Genomic DNA, 19,642 nt, shown 5'->3' on the forward strand with positions numbered 1-19,642 from the left:
GGAATGTCCCCAGGATGCCCCCGGGATGTCCTCGGAGGGTCTCCCCTGCCATATGCCCCTCACAGGGGGGCCCCCGTCCCGGGGAGCCGCACAGCGCCCCCTACCGCCGGGGCGGGGTGTGACGAGTCAGGCGCTGTCCAATCAGAGGCGGCGCCGCGCTGTCACGGCCGCTTCCCTCCGCCAATCGGAAGCAGCGAAGGGCAGGACCCACAACTTCCTCCCCTCTTCCGCCCTCGGTCCCGCCCAGGCCCCTCATCCGCGCTGTGATAGGCCTCACCTGCTGTCTCTCAAGTTGCCCGAAAGCTGATTGGGCAGCGCGCGGCCGCGCGTCCTGCCCACATCCGGGTCTCCGAGGCGCGGCGGCGGGGCCGCCATTGTGGTGAGGGGAGCGCGGGGGCCGCGGCCGCCGGTGAGGGCGGGCGAGGGGTGGCGGGGCCGGGGCAGGCGCGGGGCGGGCGGGGGAACGGCCGGGGGGCGGCCTCGCGGCGTTCCCGCACCTCGCCCTGAGCCCCTCTCCACCCTTCTCGCAGGTGCGTCGCCATGGCCGCCGTGTTCCCGTACCGCGGCGGCTGCGCCCCGGTGCCCAACCCGCTGGCGCCGCTGCCCGACTACATGTCCGAGGAGAAGCTGCAGGAGAAAGGTGGGTAGGGCCCCGGCGCCCTAGAGCCTCCCCGGGGTGGGGGGGGCCAGGCCCTGAGCCGCCGCCGCTCTGTGTCCCCGCAGCCCGCAAATGGCAGCAGCTGCAGGCCAAGCGCTATGCGGAGAAGAGGAAATTCGGGTTCGTGGATGCGCAGAAGGAGGACATGCCCCCCGAGCACGTCCGAAAGATCATCCGCGACCACGGCGACATGACCAACAGGAAATTCCGGCACGACAAGCGCGTCTACCTGGGGTAAGGGACCCCCCCCACCCCGGGATGTGGCACCTGGGCAACCGAGGGCATCCTCCTCTGATCCTTCTCTGACGCCTTGTCAGAGCTCCTTGTTGATGGTCTAAAGGGAGAGACCCTTCTCCAGAGGGTTCTTCCGTATTAGTTGTAGCTCATCCGTTGCCCCGAGGATTCGGTGCAGAAGAGGATCAGCAAAGAGAGTTGTTGTTTTGAATTTATGAGGGAAAAAACCCTCTTAATTACCCATTACTCTGGATGATAACACATCGTTGAATGACCTGTTACCCTTTGGAGAAGGGGCTCTCCCTGTCAGTTGTAGCTCAGTGAGGATGCCCTGAGGTATCAGTGGAGGAAGCTGTGGCTTTGAATTTGTGAGGAAAATGTTACCCAGGATAATACATCCTTGAAGGGAAAGCCCCTTCTCCAAAGGCCTCTCTGTGTCAGTTGCAGCTGATCTGTTGCCCTGAGGTATCAGTGCAGAAGGGGATCAGCAAAAAGAGTTGTTGGTTTGAATATGTGAGAAAAACCTTTACCCTGGGCAATATGTTGTCTTGGAAGACATTGAGGGAGAGTTTGAAGTAGCTAACATACTTTTTTTCAGGATTAAAAAGCATCCTGAATGCGTCTTTGCTGTTTGGATACAGAGAGTTGTCTCGTGCACATCATGATCTGTTGCACTAACTTACCATTACCTATAAAAACTCCAGAAACTCCCTTAAAAAACTTAATCTTTTTTCATAACATTCTTGGAAGCCAAATCAGTAGAAAGCTTTTTGGTGGTGCAGTGTCTGAAGCACAAGGATAGAGTGGGAAGTTCATGGGTTTGTCACTGGGAGCCTTTGTGAACAGGTCAGATGAGCAACGTGCAGGAGGGAAAGGTGTGAAGGTTTGTGGCAGGATGGCTGTTCTCAAGACCAATTCCAACCCTGGTTTTCCTTGATTTCTAACTGTAGAGCACTGAAGTACATGCCTCATGCTGTGCTGAAGCTCCTGGAGAACATGCCGATGCCCTGGGAGCAAATCCGAGACGTTCCGGTCCTCTACCACATCACCGGTGCCATCTCCTTTGTGAACGAGATCCCCTGGGTCATCGAGCCCGTGTACATTGCTCAGTGGGGGTAGGTGCCTTCTTCCCTCATCCAGGGGGGACAAACTCTTGTGCTTCCACCCTAAAAGCCTCGTTTAACCATCTCTGGGTTCCTGCAGGTCAATGTGGATCATGATGAGGCGGGAGAAGAGGGACAGGCGTCACTTCAAGAGGATGAGGTTCCCCCCGTTTGATGATGAAGAGCCCCCTCTGGATTATGCTGATAACATCCTGGATGTGGAGCCCCTGGAAGCGATCCAGCTCGAGCTGGATCCCGAGGAGGATGCCCCTGTGCTGGACTGGTTCTACGACCACCAGCCGCTGAAGGACAACAGGAAGTACGTGGCTCTGGTAGCACAGTTCAGTGGGAGAGGGGAAAACCAAACACACCACGTGAATTACCTGTGATGTTGGTGGGGAGAAAAAAAAAACTTCCCTCAAGAATGAGAGGGAGAACCTGACTGATGTAAAGCTGTTATCTCTTGTCTTCAGGTTGCTCAGAGAAGCAGGGGCTGCCCCATCCCTGGAAATGTTCAAGGCCAGGTTGGGTGGGGCTTGGAGCAACTTGGTCTAGTGGAAGGTGTCCCTGCCCGTGGTAGGGGATTGGAACAAGATGAGCTTTAAGGTCCCTTCCAATCCAAACCATTCTGATTTATCATCCAGCAAGGGCAAATGAGGCCCCTCTGCCCCGGAGGGCTGCTGCCCACTTAAGTGCTAAAACTGGTGTTTCTTACCATGCCATAAAGATGACAACCTGGATTATCTAGTTGGAATTTGAAATTGATATTTGTTGAAGATGCATGGATGTTCTGTGTCAGCTTGGACGTGGAGCAGGAGAGGAACTGGAGCAGTTGGCATTTTCTGGGCAGAAGGAGTCCGTAGTGGTCTCTAACAGTCCTGCAGCCTTTCATTCAGGCTATAGGGGCCCATGTGCTACCTGTTCTTGATATTTTGCACGAGGGAGGGTTATTTCTGGTCCCAGTTCTCCTCCACACACAGGATGTCCACGCTTTGTTCTTCACAGGTATGTGAACGGTTCGACGTACCAGCGCTGGCAGTTCACCCTGCCCATGATGTCCACCCTGTACCGCTTGGCCAACCAGCTGCTCACTGACCTTGTGGATGACAACTACTTCTATTTGTTTGACCTGAAAGCGTTCTTCACCTCCAAGGCACTGAACATGGCTATTCCTGGAGGTCCCAAGTTTGAGCCTCTTGTTAGAGACATCAATCTTCAGTAAGTGTTGGGTTTAGGAGAGAGACAAGTGGTTATCTAGGAAAGGGTATTTTCAGGCACAAACTGCCTCTCTGTCCCCCTCAGTGCTTGTATAACAGTATATTTTTGTCTCGTTTAAGGGATGAAGACTGGAATGAATTTAATGACATCAACAAAATTATCATCAGGCAGCCGATCAGGACAGAGTACAAAATTGCTTTCCCGTACCTGTACAATAACCTGCCACACCACGTCCACCTCACCTGGTAAGTGCAGCAGCCCCCAGAGCCAGGAGAGAAGGGGAAGGCTGTCAGGATGCTCTAATGTGTGTTTTGTGTTGTAGGTATCATACTCCAAACGTCGTTTTCATTAAAACAGAAGATCCTGATCTCCCAGCTTTTTACTTCGATCCGCTGATCAACCCCATTTCACACAGACATTCTGTCAAGGTGAGTCATTGGCCAGGAGAATCTGTAGTAAACCCTACAGTGGGGAGGTGATGGGGCTTTAGTATCTTGTTTGTAACCTTGCTTCTGATAGCAGCACACATGCATAGATATTTCAGAAGGTCAAGCCCTTTGACAGACAACCCCACAATTGTCATTTGAGGCTTTTTCTACTTCTGGAGTTGCACAAAGATGTTTCCTATGGTCCGTGTAGGATAAAGCCCAATGCCTAATTAACAATATAATTTTAGAGTCTTCTGACAGGTCCTTTATCTTTTTGGTTGCCCTGGTGTAACCTTCATGGAGCTGACATCTCCCTGGAGTTACCTCTGTAGCACCTATCTCAGGGTCTAGTAGCCAGTTTGCCTTGTTGAGTGCTTTTTGCTTCTCTGATGCTCAGCACTGACACTTCCATGAGAGCAAAGAATTGTTTTCTGCTTGGTTAACTCAGAAAACTGAGCTGAAGCAACCAGGAAACACGTTTGGTGCTTCTGAATTTCAGAGCCAGGAACCGCTGCCTGATGATGATGAAGAGTTTGAACTGCCAGAGTTTGTGGAACCTTTCCTGAAGGATACCCCACTCTACACAGATAACACAGCCAATGGCATTGCCCTGCTGTGGGCCCCACGGCCCTTCAACTTGAGGTCTGGGAGGACCCGGAGAGCTCTTGATATCCCACTGGTCAAGAATTGGTGAGTTCTTTCCTGGGCAAGGGACTGTTCTAGTGACTGTGACTTTTTGTCAAAGTGGTTCTTTGTTACTGGAAATTAAATAAATACATCCTACTGTAACTGGTTTCTAGAGATTTTAGGAGAGTTTCTGGAGACTCATTCTGTAAGGAATGTGAGTTACCTGAAACACTGGACTGTGATTTATCCATAGGTACCGTGAGCACTGCCCGGCAGGCCAGCCGGTAAAAGTGCGAGTCTCCTACCAGAAGCTCCTGAAATACTATGTTCTGAATGCTCTCAAGCACAGACCTCCCAAGGCCCAGAAGAAGAGGTGAGTGGGGTCTCTTTGATGGGGGATTGCTGGTCTGTGTAGGGGTTTCAGCTGAGTGTAGTCTCTGCTCTCTCCAGGTACCTGTTCCGCTCCTTCAAGGCTACCAAGTTTTTCCAGTCGACGAAGCTGGACTGGGTGGAAGTGGGCCTGCAGGTGTGTCGCCAGGGCTACAATATGCTGAACTTGCTGATCCACAGAAAGAACCTGAACTACCTTCACTTGGATTACAACTTCAACCTGAAGCCCGTGAAGACCCTCACCACTAAGGTATCAGTCCATGTGCTGTTTTACTCAGGAGTAGAGTTCAACAAGTAGCTGGTGTGGTAAGACAGGCCACAGTGCTTCAACTTGTTCAGTTGTTGTACAGGCTGATCAAATTGGAGTAGTTTCTTCTATGACATTGTTACATAAATTCTGGATATTTTGTCTTATCCAGGAAAGAAAAAAATCCCGTTTTGGTAACGCTTTCCATCTGTGCCGAGAGGTCCTGCGGCTGACTAAGCTGGTGGTGGACAGCCACGTCCAGTACAGACTGGGAAACGTGGATGCATTTCAGGTAAGCTCTTTTTTTTATTTTTAAGGTGATGAGGGGAAGTTGAGAGGAGGATTGGAATATCTTATATGGGAAGTGGCATATATGGGATGCACAAGATGACTGAATGTTGCAGTGTTATGGAGAAGAGGGGAAAAAACATGCAACATGATGTGAAATTCTGCTTTTCTACTAGTTTATAAGAATTGATCATTGTATGAGTCAGCATTAGGAACTTTGTATGGCCTAATACACTGCTCCTGTCTGCTGGAGCAGTGGATGAGGTGTTTATTGCTGACCCTGACTGTGCTCTGTGTTTCAGTTGGCAGATGGTCTGCAGTACATCTTTGCCCACGTGGGTCAGCTCACGGGCATGTACCGGTACAAGTACAAACTGATGAGGCAGATTCGTATGTGCAAGGACCTCAAACATCTCATCTACTACAGGTTTAACACAGTAAGTTCCACCTTCCCGTGTAATGGTGACCCCACGTAAACTGATCAGCAAGGAAGGGATTCTGGAGTGCCAGTAATGACCTGCCCTTACCGTGTCTCTCTTCTTCCAGGGGCCTGTGGGCAAAGGTCCTGGCTGTGGCTTCTGGGCTCCAGGCTGGAGAGTGTGGCTTTTTTTCATGAGGGGCATCACCCCGCTGCTGGAACGCTGGCTGGGGAATCTGCTGGCCAGGCAGTTTGAAGGTCAGCATCCTGTAAATCCTGGATGTGGGAGGAGTGTGTGGTAAAGATTAATACTGTTTACTTGCCAGCTTGTTTTCTATTCCCAATGTCTCTATCCATGCTCCATGTCAATCCCAAGAGCTATTGGCTGGTTTAGAGCTCTTAAAAGATCGGTGCCCCCAAATGGCACTGTGGGGTCCACAGCCTCCTAACCATCTACTCATCAGTGATGTTGTGGCAGTGTAATTTCTTGAGACATCCTGCACTTCCATGCACTCCTGTGTTAGGAAGAAGTGGTGTCTGCCCAGTGGTGTCAGAATTCCTGAAGGACTTTGCTTTTTCCAGGCCGTCACTCGAAGGGCGTTGCAAAGACTGTCACGAAGCAACGTGTGGAGTCTCACTTTGACCTGGAGCTGAGGGCAGCCGTGATGCACGACATTCTGGACATGATGCCAGAAGGAATCAAACAGAACAAAGCCAGAACCATCCTGCAGCACCTGAGCGAGGCTTGGCGGTGCTGGAAGGCCAATATTCCCTGGAAGGTAAGTCAGTCTCTCATTTGGCCTTTTGATTCAATTTAACGTGTCCCAGGTGGAACTGCTCTTGGGAAGGTTCCCACTCCTGCTCTCCTCAACTTACTGTCCCTGCCCAGGTGCCAGGCCTGCCAACTCCAATTGAGAACATGATCCTGAGGTATGTGAAGGCAAAGGCTGACTGGTGGACAAACACAGCTCACTACAACAGGGAGCGGATCCGCCGCGGTGCCACCGTGGACAAAACCGTCTGCAAGAAGAACCTGGGCCGGCTGACCAGGCTCTACCTAAAAGCTGAGCAGGAACGGCAGCATAATTACCTGAAGGTACTTCTGCCCTCCCTGAGGTTGCCCAGATTGGTGCTGTTTCCATGGGGAAGCTTTCACTGACTAACACTGGTGGTGTGGTTCTGCAGGACGGGCCGTACATCACTGCGGAAGAGGCTGTTGCTGTGTACACAACCACAGTGCACTGGCTGGAGAGCAGGAGGTTCTCCCCCATTCCCTTCCCCCCGCTGTCCTACAAGCATGACACCAAGTTGCTGATATTAGCCCTGGAGAGGCTGAAGGAGGCTTACAGGTAAGCAGTGGGAAGTGATTGTGATCTGCAGGGGCACTGGGAAAGGGTCCTGAAGCTGTTCTGTTAACTGTTCTCCTGGGATTGAGTATGGTAAATTTTACCCTGATGGACTAGTAAAGGCTGTAGGTTGTGGTACTACCAACTTGACTGGGGGTTCTTTGTGGACTCTCACTTGGGCAAAACCAATGCCATGCTTCTCAGCTTGGGGATGTACATTGTGAAGAGTTACAGATCTTGTCTGGATCTGCTTGGTTGAACATCAGTTCATCAGTTCAATGCAGTGGCCATTAGTCTGTTCATGCGTAGGTGCTGAGCTGTTCTTTCTTGCTTTCAGTGTGAAATCACGCCTGAATCAGTCACAGAGAGAGGAACTGGGATTGATTGAACAGGCTTATGATAATCCCCATGAAGCTCTGTCCAGAATCAAGCGACACCTTTTGACTCAGAGAGCCTTCAAGGAGGTGAGTGTCTGGTGAAAGCCCAACCATGCTAAAGGTTATGCTGCATGCAGGAGCTGAATGTTGCTAAGACTTCATGTTCTCTGTCAACTGTAAGCCTCAGTTTTTTCTCTTCTTTTTTATTTTTAGGTGGGAATTGAGTTCATGGATCTCTACAGCCATTTAGTCCCTGTGTATGATGTTGAGCCCTTGGAGAAGATCACAGATGCTTATCTGGATCAGTACTTGTGGTATGAGGCTGATAAGCGAAGACTCTTCCCTCCGTGGATCAAACCTGCTGACACTGAACCTCCCCCACTGCTGGTGTACAAGTGGTGCCAAGGTTAGTGGGGTCTTGGATTCCATGGAAAAATTATTTTTCCTATTGGGGGATTTGTGCCTTATGAGTCCCCTCGGGAGCTGAGGTTTTATATTTGCAACTTGCAGTCAACAGTCATTACAATCACAGACTGTATTTTGTAGGTTATATATACATATATACTGGGGAAGGAGAACCTCCATAGCATTCATGGTTGATTACATATTTTTGTTCCCATTTCTGGATAGACTGGAAAGTCCAGAGTCTGAAAAATCAGACACTACAGGACATGACTGTGCCCAGGGGATGCTTCTGCACTCTGATGTGACAGATAACACAAAAATCTTGTTTGTCTCCTCAGGCATTAATAATCTGCAAGATGTTTGGGAAACAAGTGAAGGTGAATGCAACGTGATGCTGGAATCTCGATTTGAGAAGATGTATGAGAAGATTGACCTGACACTGCTCAACAGGCTGTTGCGTCTTATTGTTGATCACAACATTGCTGACTACATGACAGCCAAGAACAATGTGGTCATCAACTACAAGGTGATGGTTGCTGTCAGGAAGGGGGTCTGTGGTAAAAGGGACCCATGGGTGGAGGATGTTTTGGACCCATGGGGGAGGAGGGAACACAAGACCTGCCAGAGAAAGAAGTGATGGGGGAATAAGAAGAGCCTTCTGCATCCTGCTAAAGAGCAGCTGCTCGGGTGAAAGGTCTCTAATGTGTCGTGACAGGTTCTCACAATTCCCATTCATTTCCTCAGGACATGAATCACACAAACTCCTACGGGATTATTCGTGGGCTGCAGTTTGCTTCCTTCATTGTCCAGTATTATGGGCTTGTGATGGACCTGCTGGTGCTGGGTCTGCACCGGGCCAGTGAAATGGCTGGGCCTCCCCAGATGCCAAATGACTTCCTCAGCTTCCAGGACATTGCCACGGAGGTGGCCCATCCCATCCGCCTCTTCTGCAGATACATTGACCGCATTCACATCTTCTTCAGGTGAGGTCTCTGGGGCTCTGCTTTCCTCAGGTGAACTTTTGTTCTGGCATCTGCCAGCAGATGCTGTGAAAGGGGGAACTAGTGTGCTCCTAATCCAGTCTTTTGTTCTCTTTGCTAAGAAAGATCAGGAATATTTGAATTGACACTTCCCAGAACAATTGTATGTCCACATGGCTTCTCTTGCTTTCTCAGTTCGCTTTTCTACAGCTTCAGTGGACCAGTAGAAAGAACAATGTCAAGAGTTCAACTGTTAGAGATTTGGTAAATTAGAGACTGGTGAAATAAGTCTTTTCTGGATTCCCAACAAGGGGACATAAAATTTAATGTCTGTTCATGGAAAGTTAACCCTGGCAGTCTTGGGTCGCTCTATGCTAATGAAACTGAAGCTTCCTTCAGGGGGAGGATACAGAAATGTGATAGTTACCTCAAAAATGTTGTGATAAACAGCTGCCCATTGGCAAGTCCTTATCTGTCTGACCAGACTGGTGTTCTGAGAAGTTAATGTAATTCCAGATCCTTTTCTCTGTGTTTCCAGGTTTACAGCTGATGAGGCAAGAGACCTGATTCAGCGGTACCTGACAGAGCATCCAGATCCCAACAACGAGAACATTGTCGGCTACAACAACAAGAAGTGCTGGCCCCGGGACGCTCGGATGCGCCTCATGAAACATGATGTGAACCTGTAAGTGTTGCAAGCAGGAAAAAAAAGTGGTGGGAGGGTGGGAAAATTAGTTGTGATAAATAACTATTGGAGGCTGATGGGTGCTCAGGATGAAGGAAGTGAGGGCTCTGTGCTGGAATTGTGACAGTGAGTGGTGGGCGTGAGAGACTGTAGTGTTGGGAAAGCTGTGAGATGTGCACATCTTGTTTTCCAGGGGCCGTGCTGTGTTCTGGGACATCAAGAACCGTTTGCCTCGGTCGGTGACCACGGTGCAGTGGGAGAACAGCTTCGTGTCCGTGTACAGCAAGGACAACCCCAACCTGCTGTTCAACATGTGTGGCTTTGAGTGCCGCATCCTGCCCAAGTGCCGCACCAGCTACGAGGAGTTCACCCACAAGGACGGGGTCTGGAACCTGCAGAATGAGGTGGGACGAGGGGACAAGGGTTTGATGGGGTGGGAGAGCTTGGGATTCCCTTACAGTCTCAGGAGGGAACTGATGGGCCTGTGCTCTTCAGGTCACCAAGGAACGCACAGCTCAGTGCTTCCTGCGTGTGGACGACGAGTCTATGCAGAGGTTTCACAACAGAGTGAGGCAGATCCTCATGGCATCTGGCTCCACAACCTTCACTAAGGTAAGATGGAGAAAGATGTGTGACAAGAGCTTCTTGCAGATGCTTGGGGGACGAGCTGAAAACTTAACCTTTCCTTTCCCTTCTAGATTGTCAATAAATGGAACACAGCTCTGATTGGCTTGATGACATATTTCCGGGAAGCTGTTGTAAATACTCAGGAGTTGCTTGATTTGCTGGTGAAGTGTGAGAATAAAATCCAGACTCGAATCAAAATCGGCCTGAATTCCAAAATGCCCAGCCGTTTTCCTCCAGTGGTGTTTTATACCCCTAAAGAGCTGGGGGGGCTGGGCATGCTCTCCATGGGCCACGTTCTCATCCCACAGTCTGACCTGAGGTGAGCTGTGCTGCTCTAATGCCTGCGTGGGTTGGGTGTTCTCTTAGGTGCTCTTTCCCATAAAAATATCAGAGTGCTAAACCACATCATGTTATAGAGATATGTTGCCTTTACAGTAACTCATGGCAGTGACCTATGAAGCCGTATCCCCCTTACCTCACTCTTGTGCCTCTTTGCTCCAGGTGGTCCAAGCAGACAGATGTTGGCATCACTCACTTCCGCTCGGGAATGAGTCACGAGGAGGACCAGCTCATCCCAAATTTGTATCGTTACATCCAGCCATGGGAAAGTGAATTCATTGACTCTCAGAGGGTGTGGGCAGAGTATGCCCTTAAGCGCCAGGAGGCCATAGCCCAGAACAGGTGTGTTGCCATGTGTGTCTGTGTGTGAGGACAGGCAGCTGTGTGATGTCTTGTATTGTCTGGGGATTTTGGAGACTTTGCAGGCCTTGTGGTACCAGTCACAGTCTGCCTGCAAAGCTGCTGCCTTGCCTCTAGAGGAGGTGTGGACTCTGCAAGCAGCAAGTGCACCCATGGCACAGCTTAAGGGAAATGGTATGGCCAGTGGTGCCAGGGAAAGCTGATATCAGACTCATTTCCAGTTAGTTTTGTGCACTTACAAAGGCTTTCTCTTTTGCCTGTTTGATATCATTGTGCTCATAGTGATGGTTGCGGACACTTTGCTGAGTGTTTGGCATTTTAGAATGTCCCCTGCCAGAGCCCCGAGCTCTGTGCTATTTCTGTGATATCATCAAATGATATTGTTATTAATCATTAATGCATTGCTGTAAAATTGAGAGGTAACAAAGTGTGGGGACTTTTTTCTTCAGGCGTCTGACGCTGGAGGATCTGGAGGACTCATGGGACAGGGGAATTCCTCGTATCAACACCCTGTTCCAGAAGGACCGGCACACCCTGGCTTATGATAAAGGATGGAGAGTCAGGACTGACTTCAAACAGTATCAGGTACTGACTGGGGATTTCTCTTCACCTGAGTGTGAAGTTCAAAGATACCTCTTCCAGACAAGGTCCTTTCACCTTGCACTGTTGCACATGCACTTGTCTGTCTGCTGCAGGAAGAACTTAAAGCCATGTTGGGACTGGTAGAGGCTGTTGAGAACCAAATGCTCCAGAATTCGTAGCTATCCACTTTTGAAGCATTTGGATTGATTGCAGTGTTTGGGGAACATCACACTTAGCACAACTGCGTAGTAAGAAATCGGTTCTGGAGAGAGAAAAAAATGGTCCCAACCCAAACATTCAAAAATATTAAGTTTTAATAACATTGGAAAAATGCGTTATTTAAAGCCTCTAATGATAGAAGGCCAGTTCCTGAAAGATGAAATCATCACCTTAGATTCTACCCAGTCTGAATTGCATAGTTGTACTGACAGAAGTCATGTTGTAGATGAGCTGTGTCCTCCAGGACTGAGGGCATGAGGGATTTTTAAATGTTTGTGGACACCATCATCACCATCATCTTGGTTGCCACACTAAGTGCAGCCAGTGAAATGCTGTGAACACCAGGCTGCTCACTGGTGCACTGTTGTCTCCAGGTGCTGAAGCAGAACCCGTTCTGGTGGACACACCAGCGCCACGATGGCAAACTGTGGAATCTGAACAACTACCGCACAGACATGATCCAGGCTCTTGGTGGGGTGGAAGGAATCCTGGAGCACACCCTCTTCAAGGGCACTTACTTCCCCACATGGGAGGGTCTCTTCTGGTAAGAGAAACTTTCGGTGTGGCCTTGTCTTGCAGTCTGGAGCGTAGTGGTGCAGCAGGAGGAGCCCTGGGCTCAGGCTGTGCTGATTCTGTTGAGTTTTTGCTATTTTTCAGTCATCATGTGAGCACATTGTGTAGTCCAGTTGTGAGGGCACCTGGAACGAGGCTAGAGTTGAACTTCATGAAAATCCATGGAAATTTCTTTGCATGAAACAATCTTCTGTGCTCCCTGTGTGTTCCCTGTCTTTATTATATGTGGCACATGGCAGTCATCAGAGAAGAAGGACAGCTAGTGCAACTAATGGTCATCCTTTCTAGGGAGAAGGCCAGTGGCTTTGAGGAGTCCATGAAGTGGAAGAAGCTGACAAATGCCCAGAGATCGGGTTTGAACCAAATTCCAAACAGAAGATTCACCCTGTGGTGGTCTCCTACCATTAACAGAGCCAACGTAAGTACCTGCAGTTTGTACCTGTAGGAGCTTCAGAACATCTCTTACAGATGAACTAAACCTCCTTAAGAGGAGCTGCTCCATTTTTTAAACTTCACCAGTTGGGCTGTTGCGTGTTCTCACACCTGCTTTTCCTTTGCAGGTGTATGTTGGGTTTCAGGTGCAGCTGGATTTAACAGGCATCTTTATGCACGGCAAGATCCCCACCCTGAAGATCTCCCTCATTCAGATTTTCCGAGCTCACTTGTGGCAGAAGATCCATGAGAGCATCGTAATGGATTTGTGTCAGGTGAGCAGTGTGGGCTTAGTTTGTTTCTGTGCTGTGCACAGGCACTTCTTTTCTAGCAGGGCCAGTGCTCCTTCAACAATTTGACAGAGGAGGGAAGCAAATGGGATTTTCCTGGCTGCCTGTTTTAGTTCCATGTTGAGGACAGATTCTTTAGCTGGGTTGCTTGAACACAACTCATCTTTGCCTTTTCCCCAGGTGTTTGACCAAGAGCTGGATGCTCTGGAGATTGAGACAGTGCAGAAGGAGACAATCCATCCCAGGAAGTCATACAAGATGAATTCCTCGTGTGCAGACATCCTTCTCTTTGCTTCCTATAAGTGGAACGTGTCGCGTCCATCATTGCTCGCAGATTCCAAGTGAGTGTTTCCCTTTTCCCTCTCCTTGATCTTGCTGGAGAGCAGAGCTGCTGAGCCTGTCATCCAGAGCCCCAAAGCCCATATCCCTTGGGCATTTAGGGTTGGTTTTCTTTGGGGGACACTGGAGGAAACAATCCTGCCTGGCAAAGTGCAGGGCTCGTTTGGGTTGGTGGTTGCAGCACCTCCTGCCACTGCCTTCTGCAAAACACCAAGACTGTCTTTGCTCCTCTTCTCTCCTCTGGGTGACCTTTTCCCTGAGCCCATTGCTTAGGAGCTCTGAAGGTTCTTCTGGACACCCCACAAAGCTGAGCTGTCCCAGGGCCAGAATCTGGAGTGAATTCTCACTGAATCCTCACCACACCAGGAGAGATGACCCTCGTGACTACACAACATTGGACTAACTGCAGCTTTGTTTAAACCTCCAGCTGAACCCCCTTGGTTCTGTTACCAGTCTCTGCATTTGCTGCATGAGGAGAGCAGCAGAGTCCCTTTCCAGGATGGAATGTGAATAGCAGCTGGCTGCAGTGTCCATACTTGGTGGCAGTTACTCTGTGTCAAAGACATGCAGCAACTGCAGAAAAGTTTTGTGCAAGATTAACTTGTTCTGCCTTGCTTTCTCCCTAGGGATGTGATGGACAGCACCACAACTCAGAAGTACTGGATAGACATCCAGCTGCGCTGGGGAGACTACGATTCCCATGACATCGAGCGCTACGCGAGAGCCAAGTTCCTGGACTACACCACAGACAACATGAGTATCTACCCATCTCCCACTGGTGTGCTCATCGCCATCGACCTGGCCTACAACTTGCACAGGTGAGATCTGCACCTTCTCTGTTCTAGTTTGTATTTTGTCATCGCTGGTTCATGAGTGTTGTTAGTGCATCTCCAAACTGGGTTGTATTCCAGGCAGGAGCTGGAGCTGTGCAGTGAGTTGGACAGGGCATTTCAGGTTGCCCAGTGTCTGCTCATTCAATACTAATGATTCCGTTCCCTCAGTTCATTTATAATTTATTTGCTTAGATTTCTGGCAGACTGTTCTTGGAGCTGAAGGACAGGCCTTTTTTCAAGGCCCCTACAAGTGGCAACAGCTTTTACACTGGAAAACGAGGGAGGAAGTCCCAGGGCTGCAGTGTGCTTGTTAGAGAAGGTGCAGTTTCTCTGAGACTGCAGCATGTGTATGCTGTGGCTTCCCACTAAGGAGATGTAGGGAAAAGCCATAGGTGAACAGGTCCCAGGGACATGACAGAAGTCACACAGCAGTACAAGTTGTTGTACATTCAGCAGGTGCAAAGGTACCTGGCTGCTGTGTGGAAGAACTTGTGTGTGGCTGTTGTCTCTTCATCTCACATCTAATGGCAACAACTTGGCCTTCTGTTTGTTTTCTTCTTCAGTGCTTACGGGAACTGGTTCCCTGGGAGCAAACCTCTGATCCAGCAGGCCATGGCCAAAATTATGAAAGCAAACCCTGCCCTGTATGTGTTGAGGGAACGAATCCGCAAGGGGCTGCAGCTCTACTCCTCAGAGCCCACGGAGCCGTACCTTTCCTCCCAGAACTACGGAGAGCTCTTCTCCAACCAGATCATCTGGTTTGTGGATGACACCAATGTGTACAGAGTCACCATTCACAAGGTGAGGCCAGAAGTGTGTCTCAGGGAAAGGACAGGGACTGTGATGTCCTGTTTTTGGGGGCAGGGGGCGGGTGGAAGTTTCCATGCACGATGGAAAACTGGGAGTCAACACATGTTCCCAGATTTTTGCAGTGTGCACAGAGCAGCTCTTCAAAGTTCCTGTACAGTTCCTGCTCAAAGCACACAGCGAGTCAGCTGTTGTGTAAAGGCGTGGATGGGCTACATTTATCTCCCTATATTTCTCACTTCTGCTTATTTTCTCAGACTTTTGAAGGGAATTTGACCACAAAACCCATCAATGGAGCCATTTTCATCTTCAATCCCAGAACTGGACAGCTCTTCCTGAAGATCATTCACACATCTGTGTGGGCAGGACAGAAGCGTCTGGGACAGGTAGGGCCTGGCTGTGCTTTGGTGTGAGCTGGGGATGGGCTCTGACTGCTTGGGACTAACTGGAGCAGAAAACACCGTGAAGATCTTCATCCTCCTGCCTCTTAATGACTTTGGATCTCCAATGTCCATCCAGTGTGTGACAAGTGCTCAGGCAGGCATGAGCACGGGATATAAAAGTGAAAGAACAAAGGCATTGCAAGGATTTGGAGGCTCTGAGGTGTAGAGACCCCACATCATCAGGGAGGGCTTGAGGAACAGTGCTGTGCTCCTTGTTACACAAATCATGTTGCACTTGGCCGTACATCCAGTGCAGTGAGGAGACTCTCAGGTGGCAAATCCAGGGAGGTGGAGTAGCCAGCTGTTTTTTCTGATCCAGTCAGGAGTAACTGAGCTCCAGGAATGGAAACCGCCCTCTGTGATCAGTAAGGAGGAAATGTGGGGCCTTGTCACTGATCTGGAACAAGCCATAAATTCCAGTTGTATTTTTAGAATTTGGTTTGCATCTCTCTGATTTCCAGAGACGTGAAGACTGTGCTGTTAGCAGGGAGATATTTCTCTAACCCTGCTGTCTTTCTGTAGTTGGCCAAGTGGAAGACTGCTGAAGAAGTGGCTGCCTTGATCCGATCCCTTCCTGTGGAGGAGCAGCCAAAGCAGATCATAGTGACTCGGAAGGGCATGTTGGACCCACTCGAGGTAACAATACAGATACTGCTCTGTGAGGATGTATAAAACCTTTGGGAAGTGACAGGACACTTCTGTGTTCCTGTGATGTTCTGCAGTACTTGTGAGCTAATTCCTCTTGATAAACTCCAGGTGCATTTGCTGGATTTCCCCAATATTGTGATCAAAGGCTCGGAGTTGCAGCTGCCCTTCCAGGCCTGTCTGAAAGTGGAAAAGTTTGGTGATCTCATCCTGAAGGCTACTGAACCCCAGATGGTTCTCTTCAATCTCTACGATGACTGGCTGAAAACCATCTCTTCCTACACGGTGAGCACAGATGTCTCTTCTGTAATTTTGCTTTGCTGCTGGTAAATGAGGCAGGAACCAAAGCTTCAATTATCTCTCATGATTTGTTGTTTGGGACGAGTTAGCTCTGAATCTGCCTGAATTTTCCTTCAGATCAATTCCGCTGGCACTTCCCATGCAATGTCTGCGTGTCCAAACAGAGGAGAGCTGTACTAGGGCCTTGTATATTTGGTTTCCTTCTGTTCAAGTGCATCTTTTTTTCATCTCCAAGGCATTCTCCCGTCTGATCCTGATTCTCCGGGCACTACATGTGAATAATGATCGAGCCAAAGTTATTCTGAAACCAGATAAGACGACCATCACTGAGCCTCACCACATCTGGCCAACCCTGACAGATGAGGAGTGGATCAAGGTGGAGGTGCAGCTGAAGGATCTCATCCTTGCTGACTATGGCAAGAAGAACAAGTAAGCCAGTGTGCAGCTGCAATAATCCTATCAGCCTTTCCTTCCTGCTCTTAAAACTGGGGCACCAGTACTTCTTTTAAAAAGGGCCTGTGGTAATGAATCATCAGCTTTGTAGGGAAATTGGTTTTAATAATTGCTTTCTAGTAAGGTATGCAAAAATATTTGCACCAAAGCTTTTCTGATCAAAGCATCATGTGTTTTGGCCCCTTCTCTTGTTTAAAAAGTTGTGGTTTCATTTTTCAAAGCACCCTGAGGGGATGTTCTGAGCTCGTGCCTTGATGAGAAGGGTCCAGAATGTATTTTCAAGTGCCTGACTTGAGTGGATTTTCTCTTCCAGTGTGAACGTTGCATCCCTGACACAGTCAGAGATCCGAGACATTATCCTGGGCATGGAGATCTCGGCCCCATCTCAGCAGAGACAGCAGATTGCAGAAATTGAGAAGCAAACCAAGGAGCAGTCACAGCTGACAGCCACACAGACCCGCACCGTGAACAAACACGGGGATGAAATCATCACCTCCACCACCAGCAACTACGAAACACAGACCTTCTCCTCCAAGACTGAGTGGCGGGTCAGGTAGGAAGGCAGGCAGGGCTTGGGGTGGTGGGAAGGGTCGGAGTGCTCAGGGAGGGTCAGTGCTCAGGAAGGATCTGTGCACCCTCTGATCATCACCTCCTCTTTGCAGAGCCATTTCTGCTGCCAACCTCCACCTGCGGACAAACCACATCTATGTCTCGTCAGACGACATAAAGGAGACGGGTTATACCTACATCCTTCCCAAGAACGTGCTGAAGAAGTTCATCTGCATCTCAGACCTGCGGGCCCAGGTGAGTGCTCAGTGAATCTCTTATAGTTGTGCTTCACTCTGCTGGGCACACACCAGTCCTGGGCAGTCAGGAACTGGTGGTGAAGGGCTGGGAACCTGCTGCCGTCCATGTGAAGCCTTCTGTGCTGGAGACAGGCACTGGCAGTACATCTGAGCAGCCAAGTTCTAGCCAGGTCCTGATGGCTCCTTGTGGCCCAAGACTGTGATGTTCTCTAGTGAGAACCTGCCAGCCAGGAGATGTTCTCCTAGAGAAATAAGGAGTTCCCACTCTCACATGATTACATGGAGATCTCTACGGGGCCTCTAAGGCATGTGTCTGTGTTCTTAGATTGCAGGTTACCTGTATGGAGTGAGCCCTCCAGATAACCCCCAGGTGAAGGAGATCCGGTGCATCGTGATGGTGCCCCAGTGGGGAACACACCAGACTGTGCATCTCCCAGGGCAGCTGCCACAGCACGAGTATCTGAAGGTGAGTTGAGCTCCCAGGGTGGGCGGAAGGTCAATAACAGGGACCTGACATGGTGGGGCAGCTTCCCTTGGTCCATTGCAGATGTGGGACTGAAAGGGCTTGGCCTGAAGCCAGCCTGAGTGGGGTCAGGTGAGGGGAAGCCTGTGGTCTCTCTGTGCTTTTTGCCAGGCTTGAAGTGGTCTTGTTTTGGACATCTTTGATTTCTCTCTAAACTGCTGCCCTTTTGTCAGGAAATGGAACCTCTGGGGTGGATTCACACCCAACCAAACGAGTCCCCTCAGCTCTCACCGCAGGATGTCACCACCCACGCCAAGGTCATGGCTGACAACCCCTCCTGGGATGGGGAGAAGACCATCATCATCACCTGCAGGTGAGGGACAGGGAGTTTTTCTGGTGCCCCTCTGAGGGGGGCTGTGGGTGCAGTGCTTGGGAACACGCTGAGGTCTCAAAATAAAATTTGGCAGAAAGGGAGTGTTGGCTCATCCCTGGTTTCCCTCCTCTGCCCCTAGATGAGTCTGACTTGCCCCATCCCTCTTCCCTTTCAGTTTCACACCCGGCTCCTGCACACTGACAGCCTACAAACTGACCCCGAGTGGATACGAGTGGGGTCGCCAGAACACGGACAAAGGGAACAACCCCAAGGGGTACCTGCCCTCCCACTACGAGAGGGTGCAGATGCTACTGTCCGACCGCTTCCTCGGCTTCTTCATGGTCCCAGCACAGGGCTCCTGGAACTACAACTTCATGGGTGAGCTGCCCTGGGAAGGGGATGGGAAAAGAGGCAGCGTGAGTAGCCTGGGGAGGAGGAAATAGTTGCTCCTCAGGGAAACATTCCTTACCCACTCCAAAGCTTGACCTTCCTTGCAGCAGCTGGCAGGGATACCAAGCACTGTGGTCTGACCTTTCCTTGGTACCAACACTGGGATGTCAGTTCTCAATGATTTTTTTGGTGGCAAGAGAGCAAACTGATAGAGAGGAGAAATAGATACTGTGTCTGTCTGGATTGTAGTGTCTGGTTTGTCACCAATGAATAATTAATCCCTGTCAGGCAGAAGAGATAATGGAAAATGCAAGAGAGAAGCAGTTCCCAGTAGGGAAGTGAGGGGAGGTCCTGGCATGGTGAACACCACAGCCAGCTGGAGAAGGGGTCAGGAAATGAGAGTGACAGACAGAACATTCAAATAGAGAAAAGGACTGTAGATCTCTTGAGGAGAGGGTCCAAGAGGTGATAATTTTGTGGATTTAGAACTCTCCCTTCTAGCATGGCCATGCTTAAAAACTGATCCTGTGAGGGCAGAAAGCTTCATGAGGATGGTGGAGGCAGGAGGGGCTCTCAGGTGGATGACAGTCTCTCTCTTCCAGGTGTTCGCCACGACCCCAACATGAAGTACGAGCTGCAGCTCGCCAACCCCAAGGAGTTTTACCACGAGGTCCATCGCCCCTCTCACTTCCTCAACTTCGCGCTGCTGCAGGAGGGGGAGGTTTACTCGGCGGACCGCGAGGATCTCTACGCCTAATCCTGTCCGCGCCCCCACTCTTAGTACTGTTGATATTCAACAGCGTGTTTGTGTGTCCCCCGCGCACCCCACTCGTCCCCTGTAGTCTCGTGTCTCCCCCACCCCGCACCGTCCCGGGTTGTTGTACCCCACCTACCCAGTGGCTCAATAAATTTTGTACGATCGGGAGGCGCTGCCGGTGAGATCCCGCCCCGGGGGCGGCCCCGG

The 19,642-nt window shown here is 50.1% G+C and overlaps 1 protein-coding gene across 2 annotated transcripts; it reads left to right on the forward strand.

The window, feature by feature from the left end:
* Positions 1 to 326: 326 nt before the first annotated feature.
* On the forward strand, positions 327 to 19,603 carry PRPF8 (pre-mRNA processing factor 8). Of its 2 annotated transcripts, none has more exons than XM_027690934.1 (43): positions 327 to 379; positions 531 to 640; positions 724 to 892; positions 1,843 to 2,007; positions 2,096 to 2,314; positions 3,001 to 3,213; positions 3,333 to 3,458; positions 3,536 to 3,641; positions 4,141 to 4,331; positions 4,522 to 4,641; positions 4,719 to 4,908; positions 5,078 to 5,197; positions 5,496 to 5,630; positions 5,740 to 5,869; positions 6,194 to 6,390; positions 6,501 to 6,707; positions 6,797 to 6,960; positions 7,295 to 7,421; positions 7,548 to 7,740; positions 8,078 to 8,265; positions 8,484 to 8,722; positions 9,258 to 9,404; positions 9,598 to 9,808; positions 9,900 to 10,016; positions 10,103 to 10,350; positions 10,533 to 10,712; positions 11,180 to 11,315; positions 11,906 to 12,075; positions 12,393 to 12,522; positions 12,665 to 12,811; positions 13,007 to 13,167; positions 13,792 to 13,983; positions 14,562 to 14,799; positions 15,063 to 15,191; positions 15,771 to 15,884; positions 16,005 to 16,178; positions 16,429 to 16,622; positions 16,960 to 17,199; positions 17,309 to 17,450; positions 17,778 to 17,918; positions 18,149 to 18,288; positions 18,464 to 18,666; positions 19,281 to 19,603. In XM_027690934.1, the coding sequence occupies exons 2-43, from the start codon at positions 541 to 543 to the stop codon at positions 19,433 to 19,435; spliced, it is 7,008 nt and encodes a 2,335-aa protein (XP_027546735.1). In that variant the 5' UTR covers positions 327 to 379; positions 531 to 540; the 3' UTR covers positions 19,436 to 19,603. The 2 variants fall into 2 exon arrangements, with proteins under 2 accessions (XP_027546735.1, XP_027546737.1); XM_027690936.1 differs by lacking the exon at positions 327 to 379 and adding an exon at positions 391 to 409.
* The last annotated feature ends 39 nt before the right edge of the window (positions 19,604 to 19,642 follow it).

Source organism: Neopelma chrysocephalum, unplaced genomic scaffold (genome assembly GCF_003984885.1).
Source record: "Neopelma chrysocephalum unplaced genomic scaffold, ASM398488v2 Primary Assembly neopelma1_82, whole genome shotgun sequence".
Lineage (NCBI taxonomy): Eukaryota > Metazoa > Chordata > Aves > Passeriformes > Pipridae > Neopelma > Neopelma chrysocephalum.

Coding starts and splice junctions, on each gene's coding strand:
- PRPF8 (XM_027690934.1), top strand. CDS start 541: ATGGCCGCCGTGTTCCCGTACCGCGGCGGCTGCGCCCCGGTGCCCAAC. Junction 10,351..10,532: donor ATCCCACAGTCTGACCTGAG/GTGAGCTGTGCT, acceptor TCTTTGCTCCAG/GTGGTCCAAGCAGACAGATG. Junction 18,289..18,463: donor ACCATCATCATCACCTGCAG/GTGAGGGACAGG, acceptor CTTCCCTTTCAG/TTTCACACCCGGCTCCTGCA.